This window comes from Rhinolophus sinicus, chromosome 7 (assembly GCF_057876585.1).
Source record: "Rhinolophus sinicus isolate RSI-liver-muscle chromosome 7, RSI-T2T, whole genome shotgun sequence".
NCBI lineage: Eukaryota > Metazoa > Chordata > Mammalia > Chiroptera > Rhinolophidae > Rhinolophus > Rhinolophus sinicus.
Window position 1 is genome coordinate 42567045 of NC_142507.1, and position 23872 is coordinate 42590916.

Genomic DNA, 23872 nt, shown 5'->3' on the forward strand with positions numbered 1-23872 from the left:
GTCCGGGCCGGGGTCCGGGTGTGCAGCTCCGCGGGCGCAGGTGGGCGATTTCGCGGGGGCGGAGGGGACACTCGGGGGATCGGGGGGCCGGCGAGGCCTGGGGCGCGCGGGGCCTGAGGGCGCAGGTGGCGAGAGCCGGGTGCGCAAGTGGAGACGCGGCGGAAGCCCGCAGTGGTCGGGGTGACCCGGGTGCAGGCCCGGCTCGGCGAACGGTGGGAGCCCCGGCGCATGAGAGCGCTGCGCCGGCCCCGCCGAGCCATCAACGCACAGGCCCTAAGGGGCGCACGAGTGGCCCCCGGGGACCGGCACCCCGGCCCGGGCATGAGGCGCGGCAAGGCCGGCAGGAGCCGGAGGAGGAGCCGCAGACGCCGTTGACCCGCCCGGCCGGGAGCTGGGAGAGATGCGGAGCCGGGCGGCCCGCACCCCCCTTCCCACGCCGCTGCCGCTGCTGCTACTACTGCTGCTGCTGTCGCCACTACTGGGAGACGAAGTGGGGCCCTGTCGTTCCCTGGGGACCGGGGGACGCGGCTCCTCGGGGGCCTGTGCCCCCGTGGGCTGGCTCTGTCCGGCCTCATCCTCGAACCTCTGGCTCTACACCAGCCGCTGCAGGGAAGCTGGGACCGAGCTGACTGGCCATCTGGTGCCCCACCACGATGGGTTGAGGGTCTGGTGTCCAGAATCCGGGGCTCACATCCCTCTGCCACCAGCTCCAGAAGGCTGCCCCTGGAGCTGTCGCCTCCTGGGCATTGGAGGCCACCTTTCCCCTCAGGGCAAGCTCACCCTTCCTGACAAGCACCCGTGCTTGAAGGCCCCACGATTGAGATGCCAGTCCTGCAAGCTGGTGCAGAACCCAGGGCTCAGGGCAGGGGAAAGGTCAGCGGAAGAATCCACCGGCGGGCGACGGAAAAGGAACGTGAATACAGCCCCCCAGTTCCAGCCCCCCAGCTACCAGGCCACAGTGCCTGAGAACCAGCCAGCAGGTACCCCTGTGGCATCCCTGCGAGCCATCGACCCAGATGAGGGTGAGGCAGGTCGGCTTGAGTACACCATGGATGCCCTCTTTGATAGCCGCTCCAACCATTTCTTCTCCCTGGACCCCATAACTGGCGCTGTAACCACAGCTGAGGAGCTGGATCGTGAGACCAAGAGCACCCATGTGTTCAGGGTCACAGCGCAGGACCATGGCATGCCCCGGCGCAGTGCCCTGGCCACGCTCACCATCTTGGTGACGGACACCAATGATCACGACCCTGTTTTTGAGCAGCAGGAGTACAAGGAGAGTCTTAGGGAGAACCTGGAGGTTGGCTATGAGGTGCTGACTGTCAGAGCCACAGATGGTGACGCCCCTCCCAATGCTAATATTCTGTACCGGCTGCTGGAGGGGCCTGGCGGCAGCCCCTCAGAAGTCTTTGAGATTGACCCTCGCTCTGGGGTGATCCGAACCCGTGGCCCTGTGGATCGGGAAGAGGTGGAATCCTACCAGTTGACAGTGGAGGCCAGTGACCAGGGTCGGGACCCCAGTCCACGGAGGGCCACAGCCTCTGTTTTCCTGTCTGTGGAGGATGACAATGACAATGCCCCCCAGTTCAGTGAGAAGCGCTATGTGGTCCAGGTGCGGGAGGATGTGACCCCGGGGGCCCCGGTACTCCGAGTCACAGCCTCAGACAGAGACAAGGGCAGCAACGCCCTGGTGCATTATAGCATCATGAGTGGCAATGCTCGGGGCCAGTTTTACCTGGACGCCCAGACTGGGGCCCTGGATGTGGTCAGCCCTCTTGATTATGAGACGACTAAAGAGTATACTCTACGGGTTCGGGCACAGGATGGCGGCCGGCCTCCGCTCTCCAATGTCTCTGGGCTGGTGACAGTACAGGTCCTGGACATCAACGACAATGCCCCCATCTTCGTCAGCACCCCCTTCCAGGCTACTGTCCTGGAGAGTGTCCCCTTAGGCTACCTGGTTCTCCACGTTCAGGCCATCGATGCTGATGCTGGTGACAATGCCCGCCTGGAATACCGCCTTGAGGGAGTTGGTCACGACTTCCCCTTCACCATCAACAATGGCACAGGTTGGATCTCTGTGGCTGCTGAGCTGGACCGGGAGGAAGTTGATTTTTATAGCTTTGGGGTGGAAGCCCGAGACCATGGCACCCCGGCGCTCACTGCCTCGGCCAGTGTCAGCGTGACCATACTGGACGTCAACGACAACAACCCGACCTTTACCCAACCAGAGTACACAGTGCGGCTCAATGAGGATGCAGCTGTGGGCACCAGTGTGGTGACCGTGTCGGCCGTGGACCGGGATGCCCATAGCGTCATCACCTACCAGATCACCAGCGGCAACACCCGGAACCGCTTCTCCATCACCAGCCAGAGTGGTGGCGGGCTGGTGTCCCTCGCTCTGCCCTTGGACTACAAACTTGAGCGGCAGTATGTTTTGGCTGTCACTGCCTCTGACGGTACGCGGCAGGACACCGCACAGGTGGTGGTGAATGTCACTGACGCCAACACCCATCGTCCCGTCTTTCAGAGTTCCCACTATACGGTGAATGTTAATGAGGACCGGCCAGCAGGCACCACGGTGGTGCTAATCAGTGCCACGGACGAGGACACGGGTGAGAACGCCCGCATCACCTACTTTATGGAGGATAGCATCCCCCAGTTCCGCATCGATGCAGACACGGGGGCCGTCACTACCCAAGCGGAGCTGGACTATGAGGACCAGGTGTCCTACACCCTGGCCATCACCGCCCGGGACAATGGCATTCCGCAGAAGTCGGACACGACCTATCTGGAGATCCTGGTGAATGACGTAAATGACAATGCCCCTCAATTCCTACGGGACTCTTACCAGGGCAGTGTCTACGAGGATGTGCCCCCCTTCACCAGCGTCTTGCAGATCTCAGCCACTGACCGTGACTCTGGCCTTAACGGCAGGGTCTTCTACACCTTCCAAGGGGGCGATGATGGAGATGGTGACTTTATCATAGAATCTACATCTGGCATTGTGCGGACGCTGCGGAGGCTGGATCGTGAGAATGTGGCCCAGTACATCTTGCGGGCTTATGCAGTGGACAAGGGGATGCCTCCAGCCCGCACGCCCATGGAAGTGACAGTCACTGTGTTGGATGTGAACGACAATCCACCTGTCTTTGAGCAGGATGAGTTTGATGTATTTGTAGAAGAGAACAGCCCCATTGGGTTGGCTGTGGCCCGAGTCACAGCCACGGACCCTGACGAAGGCACCAATGCCCAGATCATGTACCAGATCGTGGAGGGAAACATCCCTGAGGTCTTCCAGCTGGATATCTTCTCCGGGGAGCTGACGGCTCTGGTGGACTTGGACTACGAGGACCGGCCTGAATACATCCTGGTCATCCAGGCCACGTCGGCGCCCCTGGTGAGCCGCGCCACCGTCCACGTCCGTCTGCTTGACCGCAATGACAACCCCCCAGTGCTGGGCAACTTTGAGATCCTTTTCAACAACTATGTCACCAACCGCTCGAGCAGCTTCCCTGGAGGTGCCATTGGCCGTGTGCCTGCCCACGACCCTGACGTCTCAGACAGCCTGACTTACAGCTTTGAGCGGGGAAATGAACTCAGCCTGGTCCTACTCAACGCCTCCACAGGCGAGCTGAGGCTGAGCCGGGCCCTGGACAACAACCGGCCTTTGGAGGCCATCATGAGTGTGCTGGTATCAGGTAAGGAAGGGCCCAGGTGATGTTGGGGTGCGGTTGGCCCCTAGGGGAGGGCCTGGGCGGCTGACCAAGGAGGAACCGCTGACCTGCCCCTCGGTCTGGTGCCTGGCACAGAGGTTGAGGGGCAGAAGCAGGTTGGGAAGAAGCCCCTGGAGTCCTGGCAGCAATTGAAGCACCCGCTCGTCTGCAGCCCAGGGCTGCGCTGGGCTAGTCTGCAGCTCCGGCTGAGCTGGGCTGCTTCGATTGGCTGCCCCCTGCCTACCAGCCTGTGACATGCTAGAGGAAGTTTTGTGAGACTGCCCTGGCTATGGCTGCCAAGAATTGTGAAAAAAGGCGCGTGGAAGACTGAGAGGCCAGGGGAGCTGGGGGAGGGGAGGGGAGAGGACTGTGACAGGGAGAGGCAAGAGGGTCCCCTCAGCACCCCTTCACGCTAGCAGGATATTCCTGTGATCTCATACAGAGCTGAGGGCTATGGGGCACAGGGTTGCCGCTGCTGTGGGGTCAGGACCCTGCTGTCTCGCTTCTTTGGGCCCCTCTGGCTCCCAGCTGAGGGGGACTTTGTCTCTAGCATTCTTTTCCCTCCAGGCAGAAAGAGCCTGGCCTGGCTCCCCGTTCAGAGATCTCGCAGGAAGTGAGGCTAAAGCTCATTTTCTCTGTCCAAACAGACCCCACTGTCACAGGCTATGGTTCGGTCCGGCTTGGGGGAGGGGCTGCAGTGAAGCCAGGAGCAGGCTAGGGGCTCCTGGGCCCGCTTTCCACCCCATGAGCTGTTCTTAGGACCCCAGGCCTTTCCTGCTGGTTGTAACAGCCTGGGCTTGGGAAATACGGTGTGGGACCAGGGTGAGCCAGGGGACCAGTGTCCTGTGAGGGTAGAACCCCCTGATCTGGTGGGGAAAGAACAGAGCCCCGGGGCGTGGGAGCCTGGCCAGGACCCAGGCAGGGGCATTCCTGCTGCTTGGCCAAGCGCTCAGCCTGCAGACTCCATGGACAGAAGGCTTGGAGGAGGAGAGTTGGGATGGGGGCGGCATTGTGTCTTTTCTGTCAGCTACGGGCAGTGAGCAGCAGCAGCAAGGAGGGGCCGGCCCTAGGTTGCTGAGCCCCTTTCCCAAGCCTGGGAACAATTGGGATACTTGTGAGGATCCATTGTTAACTGTACCCTGGGGATGGATGGGTCATGTACCCCCACTCCAGACGCACCAGGGAGGGAAGGCCTGGCAGGCTTCTACTTCCACCCCAGGGAGTAAGAGGCGTGAGAGGCAGGGTATGGCTTCAGCCTCCTTCCGACTTATGGTCCTTCCTGCCCCACTCCTCTGGTGCCCATGAGAGCCAGGGTGTGGGAGCTTTTAGAGGTCATCGCTCTGTGGCTCTCAAAGCTTAAGTTTCCCCTCTAGGAGGAGGAAGGCGGAGGCTGAAGGAGGCTGGAGTTCCTGTATCCCTGTCCTTCCCTGTGCTGGGAGGTGAGGCCCTGGGAAGGAGCAGGAAGGACAGCCTCTCCGTCTCGTCCTCTCCTCAGCTTGCCCTAGATGAGTGAGGCAGGGCACTGACGATAGGGGCAGAGGAGGCGCCACCCAGACTTTGAGTCCTACCAGACCTCAGTTCCTCTGGGATAGAGACGAAGGTCTCACTGGCCCTCCACCCCTAGCCGCACCCACTCCCTCCAGCCCTGACCCTTGGAGGCAGTCACCAAGGCAACCCCAAAGTTCAGGGAGGCTGGGGTGAGGGGGAATTGACTCCCACTGCCCCTTTGTTTTCCTTCTCTTGTTCTTTGTCTCTTCTTTCTTTCCTACCTCTGCCCAGGGGTGCCCTTCTGCACTGCCCCTCTCCATTACCCTCTTGCCATTTTCTGTGAGGTTCTTTCCTCCTCTCCCACTTCTTCCATTGCTGGCTCTTTTCCTGGGCTTTTGTCTTACCATTTGGTCTCTTCCGTGTTTCTGCCTTTCTGATTTCCCCTTCTCTTGTGCCCTGTGGCTGCAGCTGCCCTAGCCTGGGCTGGAGGTCTCTCCTCAAGCCTGAATTCTCCCTGCCTCTTTCTTACTCTGCTAGGACACACAGGAGCACCTGTCCATGGTCTATTGACGCCAAGAGTGGCAGACCTCCTCCAGGCCTGCAACCTCCCTGGCACATCTGCCAGGGGAAGAGAGACTTGGCGTCTGACTCTGCCACAGTCTGGGACCTGGCACTTTTCCAGGTGTGGCTGGTTGGGCTCTGTGCACAGGTGGTGTTTCCTGGGGTCACAACCCATCCAAACCATTTCATGTCCAGGAGGATGGCTCAGGCAATGCACCCCCTATCCCTGTTCCCACCACTGCCTTGGCACCTGAGGGGCGACTCAGGTCAAGGCAAGGGAGAGGAACAAAAGGAAAGAGAGAGCAATAGGTTAACTGCTGGGGATGGGGGACAATAGCAGAGGGGGCAGGTGGCCACAGATGGTGGACCAGATGGGGAGCAACAGAGATACAGTGGGCGAGGAGCATAGTAGGCGGGGCCTGGGATGGCAGAGTGGGGATGTAGGGAGCAGTGCTTGTTCCCAGGGCTGAATGATAGTGAGGTCCTCTTGCTCTTTGGCCTTGACTAGCCTCTTCCCCTCCCTAATCAGTTCGGAGCACTCTGTGTGGACTCCTCGGCTGCTTTCTGCCTGGAGGGACTCTCCCCTCATGGAACAGTTGGTCAGAGCCACCAGGTACACGAGAGCCCTGTGCCAGCTCTGAACCTGAGTACACAGGGGTCCAAAAGAGGGAGGAAAGTAAAGCTTAAGGTCATAAATCTGGACAGGCTTCCCGGAGTAGGTGAGCTGAGGGCACGTTAGAAAACTCAGAGGACTGTGGGCTGGCAGCTGGCTAGGGTAGGTAGAAAGGAGTAGCCTGTTCAGTAGCTGCGAGATGAGTGGGAGGAGCAGAAGTGGGTAGTGACAAGCAGGCCTGCTGATGAGAGCAGGCCAGCCTCAGCTGTCTCCAGCCATGAGGCTGGGGGGCAGGTGGGCAGTGAGCTGAAGATATGGCTGAGATGGCTTCCCAGCCTCAACTGAGCTGCCCAGTATAGTCAGCCCCCTCAAGTAGGTGTGACATGGAAGCAGACTCTATTTCCAGACCCCTCTTCTATTTTCACCCCAACCCAGAAACATCTCCTGCCCCGTTCCTCCTAGGATGTCTTTCCTTCTATCTGCTCAGGGCCCCTCCTGCTATATTTTAAAGACCATCTCTTCACTATGGATACTGAATAGATTCTCATCAACATCTTAGTATTTACTGAACACCTACTATGTGCAGGACGTTGTAGTAAATGAAAATATGATATCCTTGCCAGGCCTTTTCCCCCTCCCCTTGGCCTCCAGCTTTTATTATTGACCTAAACAAAATCCATTCCCATGTGATTGTGTGCTTTCAGGTGTGTGTGGTATTTCTGGGCTTAGGGTGTGTGGGTGGCGTGAGGTAGCAGAGTGTTAGTACTTAGCTGTTTATAAGTGAGTGTGCGGCCTGGGGGTGTGGCAGGAACTCGATGTAATGTATTGAGCTAAGTGGGTGATGAGTAGCTAGAGGCCCTAGGGCCAGAGGAGAGATCAACCCAGTGGGGCCTCTGTCTGGGGTCTCCCGGAGGAGAGCTGCCCAGGCCTTTCCATCAACATCAGGACTGGGTGGTGCTGCCACTGGTAAGGTGGCTCAGCTGAATTTCCTGGGGTGGGGCCCCCCAGGCTACCCTCAGCAGCCCAGAGAGTTGGGCGGGAAGAATGCTTTGTGTGGGGCGTTGCCATGGAGATAGTGGGCTTGCGCCCAAGCAGCTATTGCGCTCAGTGGGAGGAGGACCGGGTGGCCCACTGACCCAGTTCATCCCCCACTCTCTGCGGTTGTGGGGGAGGGGAGAGCACAGCCAGGGTAAGGGTTATAGTAGCGTTGAGATACAGGGGCTGAGGGGGCAAGAGGATTACACTTTTGGGTCTCTCATGGTGCTCTGGCCCTGTAGAGAGGTAAGAAAAAGGCGAAATAGGGTTCGTGTGCAGGGAATACCCGAGTTTGGTATAAGGAAACAGGACCCATGGTTTAAGGGAGCAGAACCCATGGCTTGGGCAGGAAAAGGTGCACAAACATTAAAAGACGTGCCATGCTTTACAACAGAGGGTTTGGGGAAAGTATGCAAAGAGAACTTCTGAAAATCGAATCTCAGTGCATCTGTGGGGCTGATCCTCAAGGAGCAACTTGCCCACAGGTGACATACACAGACCTCCTTGGACACCTTTATGCCAATTGAAAAAGGGAGCCCCTTCTTGGCAACTGAACAAGGCAGGAGTGTTCTGGCTGGTTTTCAGCCCTCCTTCACTGCCCCCTCACGTGCTGCTACCCAGGGACAGGTCTATGGCTTGGCACCCCTGCCCTCCCCAGCCTGACCCATGGGCAGGGTCCTGACCTATGTCGCCTCTCTGCAGATGGTGTGCACAGTGTGACCGCCCAGTGCGCACTGCGGGTCACCATCATCACCGACGAGATGCTCACGCACAGCATTACACTGCGCCTGGAGGATATGTCACCGGAGCGCTTTTTGTCGCCGCTGCTGGGCCTCTTCATCCAGGCGGTGGCGGCCACGCTGGCCACGCCCCCAGACCACGTGGTGGTCTTCAACGTGCAGCGGGACACCGACGCCCCTGGCGGCCACATCCTCAACGTGAGCCTGTCTGTGGGCCAGCCGCCGGGCCCCGGGGGCGGGCCGCCCTTCCTGCCGTCGGAAGACCTTCAGGAGCGCCTGTACCTCAACCGCAGCCTGCTGACAGCCATCTCGGCGCAGCGCGTGCTGCCCTTCGACGACAACATCTGCCTGCGTGAGCCCTGCGAGAACTACATGCGCTGTGTGTCGGTGTTGCGCTTCGACTCCTCGGCGCCCTTTATCGCCTCCTCCTCGGTGCTCTTCCGGCCCATCCACCCGGTTGGGGGGCTGCGCTGCCGCTGCCCACCCGGCTTCACAGGCGACTACTGCGAGACCGAGGTAGACCTCTGCTACTCGCGGCCCTGTGGCCCCCACGGGCGCTGTCGCAGCCGTGAGGGTGGCTACACCTGCCTCTGCCGCGACGGCTACACGGGTGAGCCAAGGGAGGGGGACCCCAGGGTGTCCCTGGAGGGAGACAGGGTTGGGGGGTTTGGGGGGTAGGGGGGTTTGGGAAGGTGGGGGGTGGGGCGTGGAGGGGGAGGGGGAGCAGGGCTGTGTATGGTGCAAGCACAAACCAGGCTAAGAACAGGGTTCATTTACAGAGTAAGGTCCAGGTTGCATTGGCCATTCGCAAATCCCACTTGCTCTGTTGCAACAACCTATTGAGGAAGGCAGAGAGGGGAGACCTTCTCCGCCACCCTTCTCCCCCCAGGCGGTGTAACTGAGGTCAGCACTAGCTCTAGAGCAAACCTGCTTGGGTGTGTAACCCAGCTTTGCCACTAGGAGCCATGTGACCTTGAGCAAATTACTTACCCTCTCAGTACCTCCTTAATTTTAAAAAGGAGATAATGAGTCTACTTACATCATAAGGCAGTTGTGAGGATTAATTTAATTAATTTAATACACGGAAAGAGCTGGTCTGTAGAAAGTGTTGGCTGTGATTTAAGGGACCTCTGAGATCCGGTGACTTACTCCAGGTCTTACCTCACAGCTTGATTAGAAGTGACACTGGGCCTAGAGCCTGATCCCCCCCCCTCCCCGCACTGAGTGAGTTACCTTTCTGAGCTGCAGCAAGTGCTTTTCTCCTAGGCATTGAGGGGACACTGGAGAGGTTTGGGTGCAGGGGGTAGGTGTGTTTTGGAAGATCATTATACCTGGGTGACCCTGAGCAGACGAACTATACTGTGCCCAGGTGCATAAAAGGGTCTTGACCAGGAGGCCTTCCTGTTGTCCTATGACCTGGGGTTGCTCGCTGCCTCTGCGTTGTGCTCCCTGCAGGCTCCCTTTTCTCCTCAGGACTCCCGTTCTGCTCCCCACCCCCCTGGGCCCTTCCTTCGCAGTGCCTTGGGCCTCACTCCTTCTTCTCCAGAGCCATGCCCACAGCTCTGCCAGCAGTGGCAGGCAGGCGCCACTGCCTTCCCTGCTGCATCTTCCTGCCCAGAACTTGCCAGACTTGACTCCTCTCAGCTGCTGCTGTGGGTGGGGGGGAGGGGAGGGTGGGCTTGTAGGAGGGGAGGAGAGTCTTTGTCCAGGAGGATGGTAAGGGGGGGCTTGGAGTAGGCGAACAACAGTTTCCATGGAAACAAGAGCCAGTCACTAGGCACAGGAGCTGAGAACCTATCTCTAGAATCTGGGAATGGTGAGGGAGAGAAAGGGGTAGATTTTCCCATTGGAATTTTCAGCTCCTCCATTGAATCCTGGTCTGCTCCCAGGGCTCAGTTCCCTTCCCTCTCAGCATCTCCCAAATGCACAGAGGTCCTCAGTCTGGACCCCAGGGCTCAGAGTCAGAGTTCCCTGGCCCATTCCTGCAGAGTTCCCAGCTTCCCCCCGCCCATACACACACCCCATAACTCTGACAAATCTAAGTGGAAGCCTGGTCTCATCCCCAGGGAGGGAAAGTGATCTTGGCGCCTGACGGGGACAAAAGCACCAGTGGGAGGGAGGGAGGAAGTGGGGGTTGGCACCAGCCTTCATGCTGTCCTGCAGGCCCTTCTTCCATGCACATTCACCCCTGCAGGGGCCAGAACACCTGCATTCACCCCTGCAGTGGCCAGAAAGTTTGCTTGGTAGCCTTGACACCAAAGGCTACTGGGACCTGGGCCTTACGGTCAGGGACCTCACAGCCCTGTTCTCTAGGCTCCAAAACAGGAACTGGGATTGGGAGCTTCAAGGAACTTGTGGGAGAGCGGTATTATGGGATTGTGGTGAGAATGGCCCAGTGGGCCAAGCACAGTGCCAGGAAGGGCTGGGCTTTCTCAGAGAAGATGGGCCTGTGAGACGAAGTGGGTGCCTGGGAGAGTTTGGGAATATTGTGGGGCCCACAGGAGAGCATGGGAGGTACTGCTGGGTGGGGAGGAGTTGCATTCCCCCTCCTGCTTTCAGGGACTTGGTCCTCACCCTGCCTTTCCTCTTGCCCAGGTGGGCACTGCGAGGTGAGTGCCCGCTCGGGCCGCTGCACCCCTGGTGTTTGCAAGAATGGGGGCACTTGCGTCAACCTGCTGGTGGGCGGCTTCAAGTGCGACTGTCCATCCGGAGACTTCGAGAAGCCCTACTGTCAGGTGACCACGCGCAGCTTCCCCGCCCGCTCCTTCATCACCTTCCGTGGCCTGCGCCAGCGCTTCCACTTCACCCTGGCCCTCTCGTGAGTGGCTGGCACTGTTGGGGAGGGAGCGTGGTGGGAGCCTGGGGTGCCTCCTGTTCCCCCGACAACGGGAGAGGTGAGGTAGCAAATGTGCTTGGAGCAGGTGGTTGCCAGAGCCAGGTCGGCACTTGGAGTTGTCTGTGCACATTGCCAGCAAATCTTCCTCACCCGCCGGGACCCACCTACCCCACCTACCCCACCCTGGATGCTAGGGTTCTGCTTCTGCTCCTGCTTTGAGCTCATCTTCCACTTTCTAGCCCCATGGCCTATGGCCGTGGCCAGGGTACCCGCCCTCTGGATGATACTGTGTAAGCTCAAGGGCTAGTTAGGTGGCTGGGGTGCTGGCGTCCAGGTGGGTGCCCCATTCCCTGCCCCTACCCCCACCTCCCGCTCAGGTTTGCCACCAAGGAGCGTGACGGGCTGCTGCTGTACAACGGGCGCTTCAACGAGAAGCATGACTTTGTGGCCCTCGAGGTGATCCAGGAGCAGGTCCAGCTCACCTTCTCTGCAGGTGACCCGGGTACCCCGTGTCCTTGCCCATCTCCCAAAGGCCCCGTGTCTCTTGGCCCCTGACTCCGACTCACTCTCCTAGCCATACCTGGGCCCAGTGCCGCGCGTGAGCACACCCTCCCCATGCCCAGTCCTCGTCTGGTGTCCCAGCTCACCTGGTCCTTTCCCCAGGGGAATCAACCACCACTGTGTCCCCATTTGTGCCTGGAGGGGTCAGTGACGGCCAGTGGCACACAGTACAGCTGAAATACTACAATAAGGTGAGTGTGGGAGGGGGTTGAGGAGTTGGAGGGTTCTGTCCTTGGCTCAGGTGCTCCCCCAGACCTGGGTGGCACTGCCTCAGGGGGGCTGGTCATGGCACTTCTGGCTGAACGGGGCGGGGGGGGGGGAGGTGGGCACTTGCCACCTTGCTGGGCCGTTTCCTTTCCGCTGGGTAGTGCTCGATACTCCCCGTTCCATCAGGCCAGCCAAACTTGAATGGACATTGAGGAAGGATGTTGACTTAAGCTCATCAGTCCTGTCAGCACACGTGTATATGCACATATATGTATGTGTATGCACAGAGGGGTGTCTGTACACTGGTGTCTTTGAGTCTGGTCCACACGAACCTCGTGGGCTCCTTGCCCACTGTTTCCCTTCTCTGCCCTTCCCTATCCACAGCCACTGTTGGGCCAGACAGGGCTCCCGCAGGGCCCATCCGAGCAGAAGGTGGCTGTGGTGACCGTGGATGGCTGTGACACAGGGGTGGCCCTGCGCTTTGGAGCTGTGCTGGGCAACTACTCCTGTGCTGCCCAGGGCACCCAGGGTGGCAGCAAGAAGTAAGCAGGGGAGACCGCAGGGGGACAGGGTGAGGTGAAGGGCCAGGCAGGGACTGATGGTTGAGAGATGGGCCTCAGGGGGCACTGAAATGGGAGCCAAACCACATGGGGGCCTGCCCTCACCTTGCTTCCCTCAGTCCCCGCTCAGCCCTCTGCAGGCGGCTGGGGTGGTGCGTGGTAGCTGGCAAGATTGGGGCATTAGAGCAGGGCCTTGTGGAGCTGTCTGGGGAGGGGGTGGGTATAAAAGGAGAGCAAGTCCAGGTCGGGGGTGCCTCCCCTCCTTGTGGTGCTGCCCTGCAGGGCCCCTTGGACTCTGAGGCCCTTCCCGTCTCTGGCCTGGCGGCAGGACATGGGAAGAAGGAAGAGCCACGAGCGGCCCACTCTGCGTCACGTCGCCACTGTTGTTTCTCTCCAGGTCTCTGGACCTGACAGGGCCCCTGCTGCTGGGCGGGGTGCCTGACCTGCCCGAGAGCTTTCCTGTCCGGACACGGCACTTTGTGGGCTGCATGAGGAACCTGCAAGTGGACAGCCAGCACGTGGACATGGCCAACTTCATCGCCAACAATGGCACTGTGCCTGGTATGGGAGCCTGCGGCTGGAGCAAGGCCAGGAGCCACCTGCAAAAAAGGAGGGGACACCTGTTACGGGACATCTGCATGCAGGGTGTTGAAGCCCCTTTTAGCCACTGCCACAGGACCCCCGCCTGAGCCCTCTTCTCTCCATTCTAGGCTGCCCTGCCAAGAAGAATGTGTGTGACAGCAACACTTGCCAAAATGGGGGCACCTGTGTGAATCAATGGGATGCGTTCAGCTGCGAGTGCCCTCTGGGCTTCGGGGGCAAAAGCTGTGCCCAGGGTAGGAGGGGCTGGTGTCAGAGGCCGAGGCCGGGGAGCTGTCAACAGTGCTGGGAACACTGGCAGGGTCGGGGCAGGCACTGGGCAGGGCCCAGCCCAGCCCGCTGTGGGTGGAAAAGCGTGTCTGGGCAGAGCTCGGAGAGGGTAGCACAGGAGACAAAGGGCCCAGTCAGAGGCAGGCCTGGGCACAGTGTGGGGCGGGTCCAGGGCAGGTAGATTCTCTGGAGGGCGTGGCTGACAAGGGAGGGGGCACTAGGAGAGGCAGTGCCCTGCCTCCCACTGAGCCGCCATCACTGGGCACCATATCTCCTGGGGCACTGGGCTGCACCCTCCCCTCAGTTTGCCTTTATCTGCCTCCCCAGAAATGGCCAACCCTCAGCGCTTCCTGGGCAGCAGCCTGGTGGCCTGGCACGGCCTCTCGCTGCCCATCTCCCAGCCCTGGCACCTCAGCCTCATGTTCCGCACACGCCAGGCCGACGGTGTCCTGCTGCAAGCCGTCACCAGGGGGCGCAGCACTATAACCCTGCAGGTGATGCAGGAGGCGTGGGGGCAGGTGGGCCCTGGCCAAGGCTGCTGGAGCCTCCGGAGGGCTGATCAGAGATGGCTGGGCGGGGTCTTTTCTTTGCTGGAAATAAAAAGGCAGCTGGATCCGTTCAGTGGATCACTGCTTCCATCTATTGGGCCTGGAGGAAATAACACCTTGTCCTCTGGCCTCAGCGCAGCAGGATGGGTTTGGTGGTCCTGCAAACTGCAAACTGCAAACGGGGATGATAGGCTGGAAGCAGAGCCAATTAAGGCGATCTGATGACACTCCTTTCTTTCCTCCTGGTGCCAGCTGCGGGAGGGCCACGTGGTGCTGAGTGTGGAGGGCACAGGGCTACAGGCCTCATCTCTCCAGCTGGAGCCAGGCCGGGCCAATGATGGCGACTGGCACCATGCACAGCTGGCACTTGGAGCCAGCGGGGGTCCCGGCCACGCCATCCTGTCTTTCGACTATGGGCAGCAGCAGGCAGAGGGCAACCTGGGCCCCCGGCTGCATGGACTGCACCTGAGCAACATTACGGTGGGAGGCGTGCCTGGGCCAGCCAGTGGTGTGGCCCGTGGTTTCCGGGGCTGTTTGCAGGTGAGCATCTCGCCCGGCCTCCCCAGCCCCACCAACACCTGGAAGCCCACTCTGTGGAGGACTGACTCTGCCCCTGTTCCTCCCAGGGGGTGCGGGTGAGCGAGACACCCGAGGGTGTTAGCAGCCTGGAGCCCAGCCGTGGGGAAAGCATCAATGTGGAGCCAGGCTGTAGCCTGCCAGACCCTTGTGACTCGAACCCGTGTCCTGCTAACAGCTATTGCAGCGATGACTGGGACAGCTATTCCTGCAGCTGTGATCCAGGTGTGTCAGGGACCCAGGGAAATGGGCACGATAGCGGGTGCCCGGGGTCTTACTCTGGCTCTGCTGTGTGACCTGGGGCCAATCGTCACATCGCTCAGATCCAGTCTCCTTCATGACAAAGTTAGTATGGTCAGAGTGGAAGGAGCGGATGAAGGCCGGTTTGCCGAAAGTGCCGAGGGAGGGTGGGGATTGAGTGTCTCCTGTGCTTCTGGCCCTAGGTTACTATGGTGACAACTGTACTAATGTATGTGACCTGAACCCATGTGAGCACCAGTCCACGTGTACCCGAAAGCCCAGTGCCCCCCATGGCTACACCTGCGAGTGTCCCCAAAATTACCTTGGGCCGTACTGTGAGACCAGGTAAGTGGACTAGGCATGCAGCAGCAGGTCTCAGTGGCCAGCCTATCTCTCGTGTGTCCCTCAGAGAACTGAGAACCTGGCTGAGCTATGGCCAGTGTCAGAAGGGCCACATATCTGCCATACCAGGTGGGGGTGGCAGAGGGAGCTCATGCCTGCCTTGGCTTTTCTCTGCAGGATTGACCAGCCTTGCCCCCGAGGCTGGTGGGGACACCCCACGTGCGGCCCGTGCAACTGTGACGTCAGCAAAGGCTTTGACCCAGACTGCAACAAAACAAGTGGCGAGTGCCACTGCAAGGTGACAGCCCCACCCTAGGCCTCCACAGTGGCTGCCTCAGCCTCTGTTCTACACCTCCTGGACCCTTGATGGGGGACAGTGGGGAAAGCCTGCCTGCAGAGAGCTGAGGGCTTTGTGCCTTTGCTCTAACAGGGTGGGCAAGTGACTCTTTGTCCTCACGTGTCTGGGGATTGGGGGGACCCGAGACCGATACCTAAGCAGTGAGCTCTGGGCCAAGTGGACTTGTTGTTTCACATCTGTTCTGACTGGTTGGTGTCTCACGGATGGGTCAAACTCCCGATCATTACCAGTTGTTAAATATTTTGAACCACTCTCAGGGGGACCTGAGGTCAGGGAGCCTCTGTCCAGAGGGGCCACACCTGAAAGGATCCATGAGAGTCCAGGGAAGAGAGCCTGAGCCAGTGACCCCATCCCCCTCCTCCTCCTCCTCCCTCCCAGGAGAACCACTACCGGCCCCCTGGCAGCCCCACCTGCCTCCTATGTGACTGCTATCCCACGGGCTCCTTGTCTCGAGTCTGTGATCCTGAGGACGGCCAGTGTCCATGCAAGCCAGGGGTCATTGGGCGCCAGTGCGACCGCTGTGACAACCCTTTTGCTGAGGTCACCACCAATGGCTGTGAAGGTGGGGCTCCCACGATGGGTGGGTGGCCCTCCCCACTGTGTGCCAGGTCCTGGAGTCCCAGGGAGGCCAGGAGCAGGGCTTGGTGGCACGCCTGAAGATGGTGAGGGAGGGCTGGGGAGCCTGCGCAGAGCTGCAGGGGGACAGCTGCTCCTGAATGACTGTGTGTGCTTCCTGGCAGTGAATTACGACAGCTGCCCACGGGCCATCGAGGCTGGGATCTGGTGGCCCCGTACCCGCTTCGGCTTGCCTGCTGCTGCCCCCTGCCCCAAAGGCTCCTTTGGTAGGTGCTGGATGCCTAGGATATGATATGGAGGACTTAGCCTCTCATTGGTGGGGGGAGGGTGGGAAGCCCCTAGCTACAGATCCTGGGACCCCCTTTCTGGCCTCCAGGTCCTGGAGACTCCACATACCATCTTTTCCTAGCTCACAGTTCCTCTGCTCCCAAGGGTGCCCCAATGAGGGGCACCTAAATCTTAGACTTTTAACAAAAGTGCTGAGAAACCAGCAGGGTGCCGGGCAGAGGGGGCTGGGTGCTGGTGATTCTAAGATGAATCCCACGTGGTTCCCAGACTCAGTTCACCGCCTGGTCCTGCAGTTATGGCCCCAGACAGTCTGGGAAGGAGGGGATGTGAGGAGCTGTCCCAGGGGACCCTGCCTGGGATGGAGGCTGGCACTGGTCCTCAGACTGACAATGAACGGAGTTCACGAGCAGAGAGCGGCTGAGAGCACGAGGTGGTGGCGGGAGAGGGGTAGCGACGTCTGGCGGCTCAAGGAGGCCCCGTGCCCTGTGCTCCTGTAGCCCTTGTTTGGGCTTATCTGGCAGAGGCTTTCCCATTTCCCACACCTGTCCTCCCATTTTCACCTGGGCTGCAGAAAGGAAGGGCCCTTGGTCGCTTGTCTCCCGTCTCTGGCCGAGAGGTGCTGGCCCCCAGCAGAACCTCTCAGCCAGGTCTTGGTGGCCTCCTGTGTCTCTCCCTGAGGCAGCCCCCATGGCTTCCTTTCTCCAGGGACCGCTGTGCGCCATTGTGATGAGCACAGGGGATGGCTCCCCCCAAACCTCTTCAACTGCACATCAGTCACCTTCTCAGAGCTGAAGGGCTTTGTAAGTGAACCTCCTCGTCTCCATCTCTTCCCTCCTCTTCCCCAACCCAGTCTCACTTGGCCCACCCAGCTTTGAGGAAAGGATTCTGGAATTCCAGCCCCTGCCTCTTGGAGAGGCCATTTGTCCCCTTTCCGGAGGCCCTTGTCCTCTAGTTCTGCCCTCTGGGTACCTCACTGCCACCTTCCTGCGTTGACCCTCTTCCTCTCCCCTCCTGTCTGGCCCCGTCCTAGGCTGAGCGGCTACAGCGGAACGAGTCAGGCCTGGACTCCGGGCGCTCTCAGCAGCTGGCCCTGCTTCTGCGCAATGCCACCCAGCACACGGCGGGCTACTTTGGTAGTGACGTCAAGGTGGCCTACCAGCTGGCCACACGGCTGCTGGCCCATGAGAGCTCCCAGCGGGGCTTCGGGCTGTCAGCCACACAGGATGTGCATTTCACCGAGGTGGGGCTTGGAGGGGGCAGGGCTGGCTAATGGTTAGGTGGGGTCACGGTGAGTGAGCCTGCTCCTGGCAACCTGAGGGCAGCGTGGGGAGCACTCCACACCCCTTCGTTTGGGGAGCTCCCAGCTGGCATGAGACCTCCATGAGATCTCCCAAGCCGTGGCCCAGCACTGGGGTAATATAAAACACTTCTTCCCAACCCTTTTCACCAAGTGCCCATAGAAAATAATGTTTGTCATGGGGCCTGGTCTGACTGGGCTTCTCAGAGCAGAGGCCCTGCTCGCATTTAGTACCTGTGTGCAGGTCCAGGCACCGAGCCTGGGCAGCTTAAAGAGTGAGGAGGAAGGAAGGATTAGAGGGAAGGGAAGGTGGGTGGGGAGCGGAGCTGGTCTAGGCACACGCTGGGGCCTGGGGGTGGGATGAGAAGGTGTGGGGCCACGGGCACCGCTCACTGTGACCATGCCCACCCCCAGAATCTGCTGCGGGTGGGCAGCGCCCTCCTGGACGCAGCCAACAAGCGGCACTGGGAGCTGATCCAGCAGACGGAGGGTGGCACCGCCTGGCTGCTCCAGCACTATGAGGCCTATGCCAGCGCCCTGGCCCAGAACATGCGGCACACCTACCTGAGCCCCTTCACCATCGTCACGCCCAACATCGGTAAGACTGGTGCCCGGGGCGGGGAAGGGTGGCCGGCTGGGGACCTGCCGGCCTCACCGGGGTCTGACCTGTGACCCCTCCCTAGTCATCTCTGTAGTGCGCTTGGACAAGGGGAACTTCGCTGGCGCTAAGCTGCCCCGCTACGAGGCACTTCGGGGGGAGCGGCCCCCGGACCTCGAGACGACGGTCATTCTTCCTGAGTCTGTGTTCAGAGGTCAGTGGGGGCCTCAGGGGAGGGTCGGGCCAGGCTGGGGCATCTGTGCAGGGCCCAGCTGAGTGGACACTGTTCTGCTCCCAGAAACGCCCCCCGTGGTCAGGCCCGCGGGCCCTGGAGAGGCCCAGGAGCCAGAGGAGCTGGCACGGCGTCAGCGGCGGCACCCGGAGCTGAGCCAGGGGGAGGCTGTAGCCAGTGTCATCATCTACCGCACGCTGGCAGGGCTGCTGCCCCATAACTATGATCCGGACAAGCGCAGCCTGAGGTGAGCAGAGAAGGGGTAGGACTGGTGGGGGCGGGGGTGCGGGTTGGGAGGGTGAGTGCTGAGGCGTAGAGCAGCACCAGGGTTTGGGGGCCTCTTGGAGTGTGAGGGGTGTGCCGCAGTCACACAACTCCCATGGTGACCGTGCACCTGCCTGCCCCCCATCAGAGTTCCCAAACGCCCCATCATCAATACGCCGGTGGTGAGCATCAGCGTCCATGACGACGAGGAGCTTCTGCCCCGCGCCCTGGACAAGCCAGTCACCGTGCAGTTCCGGCTGCTGGAGACAGAGGAGCGGACCAAGCCCATCTGTGTCTTCTGGAACCATTCCATCCTGTGAGCCTGCGCTGCCCTACCCCCGAGGCTTTGGGCCAAGAGCCCAGGCCCTTGGGCTCCCCACCCGCCTGTCTCCTGACTCAGCCTCCCTCATTCAGGGTCAGTGGCACAGGTGGCTGGTCAGCCCGAGGCTGCGAAGTCGTCTTCCGAAATGAGAGCCACGTCAGCTGCCAGTGCAACCACATGACAAGCTTCGCCGTGCTCATGGACGTGTCCCGGCGGGAGGTTGGACCCACAAGGGGTGGCTGCAGAGCTGGGGGTGGGAGCCCAGGCTGGGTGCTCAGACCCGGCCCTTCTTAATTTCCCTGGTCCTCTGCTGCCCATCCTGCAGAATGGGGAGATCCTGCCACTGAAGACACTGACATATGTGGCCTTAGGGGTCACCTTGGCTGCCCTGCTGCTTACCTTCCTCTTCCTCGCTCTCCTGCGTGCCCTGCGCTCCAACCAGCACGGCATCCGGAGGAACCTGACTGCCGCCCTGGGTCTGGCTCAGCTGGTCTTCCTCCTGGGAATCAACCAGGCTGACCTCCCTGTAAGATGTCCCTCCTCGCCCAGCTCCCAGCCCTCCCAGGCTCCCTTAGGAGTCCTCCCCACCCCTCCTGTCAACCCCTGCTCCTGCAGCAGTAACTGACAGAGAGCCTATGCTTTCCTCTTCTTCAGTGCCCCTTACCTCCCCAGCACCCCAGCAGTGCCTTCCTCTGGCTCAGACTCCCCCTGAAGCACCTCCCTACACCCAAGCCCTCCCCCTCTGCCTGATGAGCGCAGACTCCATGTCCTGGGGGCTCCCCGGGCAGTCCCTGACCTGGCCTGGGGCCTCAGTTCGCTTGCACAGTCATCGCCATCCTGCTGCACTTCCTGTTCCTCTGCACCTTCTCCTGGGCTCTGCTGGAGGCCTTGCACCTGTACCGAGCGCTCACGGAGGTGCGCGACGTCAATGCCGGCCCCATGCGCTTCTACTACATGCTGGGCTGGGGTGTGCCTGCCTTCATCACAGGTACCCGCCCTCGTCCTGGGCCTCACGGTTCTGCATGCCGAGGTCCACCTCCGTGCCACATTGTCCCCACCCATGTCCCAGGCTCCACATCCCAATGCCACAGGCTAAGTTCTCCATAGGTGTCCCTCTGATTTAACCTGGCCCCAGAGGCCCCCACCTGAGGGCTGGTCCCCCATGCTGACATACGCGGCCCTCGGTGAGAGGACGGCAGGGACAGATGGTGGACAGAAGCCGTCATTCCCCGTGCCTGGCCCTGTGAGCCCACTTGACCGCCTGACTTTCCCAAGCCCTGACCACCCCTTCCCCTACTGTTGTCACCATGCTCCCAGGTCTCGCTGTGGGCCTGGACCCCGAGGGCTATGGGAACCCTGACTTCTGCTGGCTCTCCATCTATGATACACTCATCTGGAGTTTTGCTGGCCCTGTGGCCTTCGCTGTCTCGGTAAGTGCTAGAAAGTGAGCGGGCTGAGTGTGTCCTCAGAATCCTTGTTCGGAACAGCTGAGGCTGCCAGGCCCCTGTGGGGTGGAAGCTGTCTGTCCTCTGATGATCCCCCCCTCTCCTGCTAGATGAGTGTCTTCCTGTACATCCTGGCGACCCGGGCCTCCTGTGCTGCCCAGCGGCAGGGCTTTGAGAAGAAAGGCCCTGTGTGAGTACGGGGTGTGAGTGCCTGGGCCGTGGACAGGCAGTGGTGTGGGAGGCCTCCTGGCCGCACTCACAGCCTGCCCTTCTCCGCAGCTCGGGCCTGCGGCCCTCCTTCACTGTCCTCCTGCTGCTGAGCTCTGCATGGCTGCTGGCACTGCTCTCCGTCAACAGCGACACCCTCCTCTTCCACTACCTCTTTGCTGCCTGCAATTGCATCCAGGTACCTGGCCTAGACCCTGCCTGTGGGAGATCCATGGAGGCGGGTGGGTACCCGAATAAGCACTGAGACAGTTGCTGCCTCCTGCCGTTTAGGGCCCCCTCATCTTCCTCTCCTACGTGGTGCTTAGCAAGGAGGTCCGGAAAGCACTCAAGTTTGCCTGCAGCCGCAAGCCCAGCCCTGATCCTGCTCTGACCACCAAGTCTACCTTGACCTCGGTGAGGGAGCCAGGGCTCAGGGAAGTGGAGGGGTGGAGGGGTGGAGGGAGAGGCAAGAGGCCCAAGGAGCCTGTTCTCTGAGCTTTGGCCCCACGTTTCTTCCATCCATACATCCTTTCCTGGGAAGGAGGGAGGGAAGTAGCAATGGTACGTGTAGTCTGGGGAGAAGGCGGCATGGGGGTGAGGAAGAGGATTTGACTTGGGAGCGGTGGGTGTGGAGCATGGAAGTAGAAGGTGAGGACGTGGCCAAGACAAGTCATGAGCTCATGAATGCCCAGCACCTGAGAATCCCGTTACACTCCCAGGATGCTCTCAGGAGATGATTCCTGGTGCCGTCTTTTACATTATACAAGGGTACTTGGGTGTGCGTAAGACTGGCACAGTTACGGCAGAGCCACAAGCACTACTAGCTCCTGGGATGGGAGGCAGCAGATGTGCCTCTCTCTTCCAGACCTGGGTGTGTGGGAGGTAGAACTTAGCGCAGGCTCCCTCGGCCCTTCCGTTTCCAGCCTGGGGCCACCCCATCCTGCTCCTCCACTTACCCACCTCTCTGTTTCCTGCCTAGTCCTACAACTGCCCCAGCCCGTACGTGGATGGGCGGCTGTACCAGCCCTACGGGGACTCGGCTGGCTCTCTGCACAGCGCCAGTCGCTCAGGCAAGAGTCAGCCCAGCTACATCCCCTTCTTGCTGAGGTGAGCCCTGGCGACGGGAGGGCCGGGGAGGGGAGAACACCATGCATGTGTGCCAGGCCCAGGCCAGGCAGCTGTTGGGAGTGTACAGCATGGCTGACACTGGCGGCAGCTTGGATTAGGAGCCATAAAGGACATGGGGTAGGAACTGAAAAACCCAGGAGAGATGAGGATGGGACACTGAGCAAGAGGCCAGGCGGACCCCTCCAGCATGGCCTTGTCTTCTTAGGGAGGAGTCCGCACTGAACCCTGGTCAAGGGCCCCCTGGCCTGGGGGACCCAGGCAGCCTATTTCTGGAAGGTCAAGACCAGCAGCATGGTGAGGACGGAAGCCCCTCAGGTGGGGGTGCAGCGGCTTGGGTTTTGCTGAGGGTAGGCAGAGGCAGGTAGGCCAGCTGTGATCTCTCTCCCACCTCCCAGATCCTGACACAGACTCTGACAGTGACCTGTCCCTGGAAGATGACCAGAGTGGCTCCTATGCCTCTACCCACTCGTCAGACAGCGAGGAGGAAGAGGAAGAGGAGGAGGCAGCCGCCTTCCCTGGAGAGCCGGGCTGGGACAGCCTGCTGGGGCCTGGGGCCGAGAGACTGCCCCTGCACAGTACCCCCAAGGGTGGGCCGGCGCCAGGGCTGTGGCCTTTGGGGGAAATGGGAGGGCAGGATTCCTGGGAGGTAACTAGGGTGGTGACTCTCCTACCGTAGACGTCTGCCTTCTCTGGGCCTCATCTACTGCCTTTCTCCAGCAGATGGGGGCCCCGGGCCTGGGAAGGCCCCCTGGCCCGGAGACTTTGGGACCACAGCAAAGGAGAGTGGTGGCAGTGGGGCCTGTGAGGAGCGGCCGCGGGAGAATGGAGACGTCCTGCCTTGGGAGGGGTCCCTGGGCCCCCTTCCAGGCCTTTCTGCCCAACCTCACAAAGGTGAGTGGGCCACCTCCCGCCTCACCTTTGCCCTGCAGCCGATGGGGCTCTCCCCGCCTGCTCCTCATGGCGCCTGGCCTCCTGCCCCACAGGCATCCTCAAGAAGAAGTGTCTGCCCACCATCAGCGAGAAGAGCAGCCTCCTACGGCTGCCCCTGGAGCAGGGCACGGGGTCTTCTCGGGGCTCCTCAGTCAGCGAGGGCAGCAGGGCTGGGCCCCCTCCCCGCCCACCACCCCGGCAGAGTCTCCAGGAGCAGCTGAACGGGGTCATGCCCATCGCCATGAGCATCAAGGCAGGCACAGTGGATGAGGACTCATCAGGTTCCGAGTGAGTGTGGCCGGGCGGGCGGTGAGGGTACAGCCTGAAGAGGCCCCCGCTGGGCTCCGAGCTGCCTCCAGGTCTCCCCGGCCTGCTCTGGTTGGCAGTCAGTGGACGCACGGGTGGAGTGTGGCCCAGCTCCCTTACGGCAACATGCCCACAAACTATGGTGCCCATGGGGTTGACCCAGCCCAGCATCTGGCAAAGTGAGGAGGGTGGGGAGCTGGTGTTGCTTTTCTGTTTCCTTCTTCTGGTGGAAGCTTCTCACTGTCTCCTCTGCTCCAACTAACCCTCTGTCTGCCTTTTCTGTCACTTTCCTTTCTTGCCTCTCCAGATTTCTCTTCTTTAACTTCCTGCATTAACCCTGGGCCAGTGGTTCCTACACCCTGAGGCTCCCTTACCTTCCCCAGCTGCACTCATGCCCCACTCCTGTCTTGTGCTTTATCCTGCCCTGCTCCCCACCGCCTGCCCGCAGCAGCGACGAAACGTCCATCTGAGGAGCCTGGGCCTTGTCAGGAGGGGCACCCACCCCACCCAAGGCCATCTAGTGCCAACTCCCTCCCCCACCATCCCCCTCACTGCACTTTGGACCCCTGGGGCCAACATCTCCAAGACAAAGTTTTTCAGAAAAGAGGAAAAAAAAAAAGAATTTAAAAAAGGATCTCCACTCTTCATGACTTCAGGGATTAATTTTTTGTATATGCTGGAAACTGACTCCCCTTTCCCTTCCCAAAGAGGATAGGACCTCCCAGGATGCTCCCCAGCCTCTCCTCAGTTTCCCATCTGCTGTGCCTCTGGGAGGAGAGGGACTCTTGGGGGGCCTGCCCCTCATTTGCCATCACCAAAAGGAAAGGACAAAGCCACACACACCCAGGGCGGCGAGCCCTGCAGGCTGTACCCGGCGGGCCTCAGTATGGCAGGGGTGTCAGGGTAGAGTGTGCTCCTCACCCTGCCTGTGCCACCCTCCCAGGAACTGAAAAAGCCCTGTTTGGAGAGGGGGCAGAAGGACTCAGAGCCCCCAGACCCCCAAATGCTGCATGAACACATTTTGAGGG

At 60.6% G+C, this 23872-nt stretch overlaps 1 protein-coding gene across 1 annotated transcript; it reads left to right on the forward strand.

The window, feature by feature from the left end:
• Positions 1-268: 268 nt before the first annotated feature.
• CELSR2 (cadherin EGF LAG seven-pass G-type receptor 2) lies at positions 269-23556 on the forward strand. Its single transcript, XM_074319102.2, has 34 exons — positions 269-3701; positions 8116-8763; positions 10749-10971; positions 11367-11482; positions 11653-11741; positions 12142-12299; positions 12715-12878; positions 13028-13153; positions 13515-13681; positions 13988-14275; positions 14362-14536; positions 14755-14896; positions 15071-15191; positions 15630-15813; positions 15992-16093; positions 16821-16915; positions 17146-17355; positions 17827-18010; positions 18096-18224; positions 18309-18489; positions 18655-18822; positions 18921-19047; positions 19154-19354; positions 19642-19816; positions 20146-20258; positions 20384-20463; positions 20553-20679; positions 20772-20894; positions 21460-21587; positions 21814-21902; positions 22004-22195; positions 22329-22499; positions 22592-22826; positions 23152-23556. The coding sequence occupies exons 1-34, from the start codon at positions 401-403 to the stop codon at positions 23177-23179; spliced, it is 8760 nt and encodes a 2919-aa protein (XP_074175203.2). The 5' UTR covers positions 269-400; the 3' UTR covers positions 23180-23556.
• Positions 23557-23872: the final 316 nt, after the last annotated feature.

Bases quoted from the DNA above. Each gene is read 5' to 3' on its own strand.
- CELSR2 (XM_074319102.2), top strand. From the start codon at position 401: ATGCGGAGCCGGGCGGCCCGCACCCCCCTTCCCACGCCGCTGCCGCTG. The intron at 11,742-12,141 runs GTGAGTGTGGGA...CCCTATCCACAG, and splicing joins AGCTGAAATACTACAATAAG to CCACTGTTGGGCCAGACAGG. The intron at 12,300-12,714 runs GTAAGCAGGGGA...GTTTCTCTCCAG, and splicing joins ACCCAGGGTGGCAGCAAGAA to GTCTCTGGACCTGACAGGGC.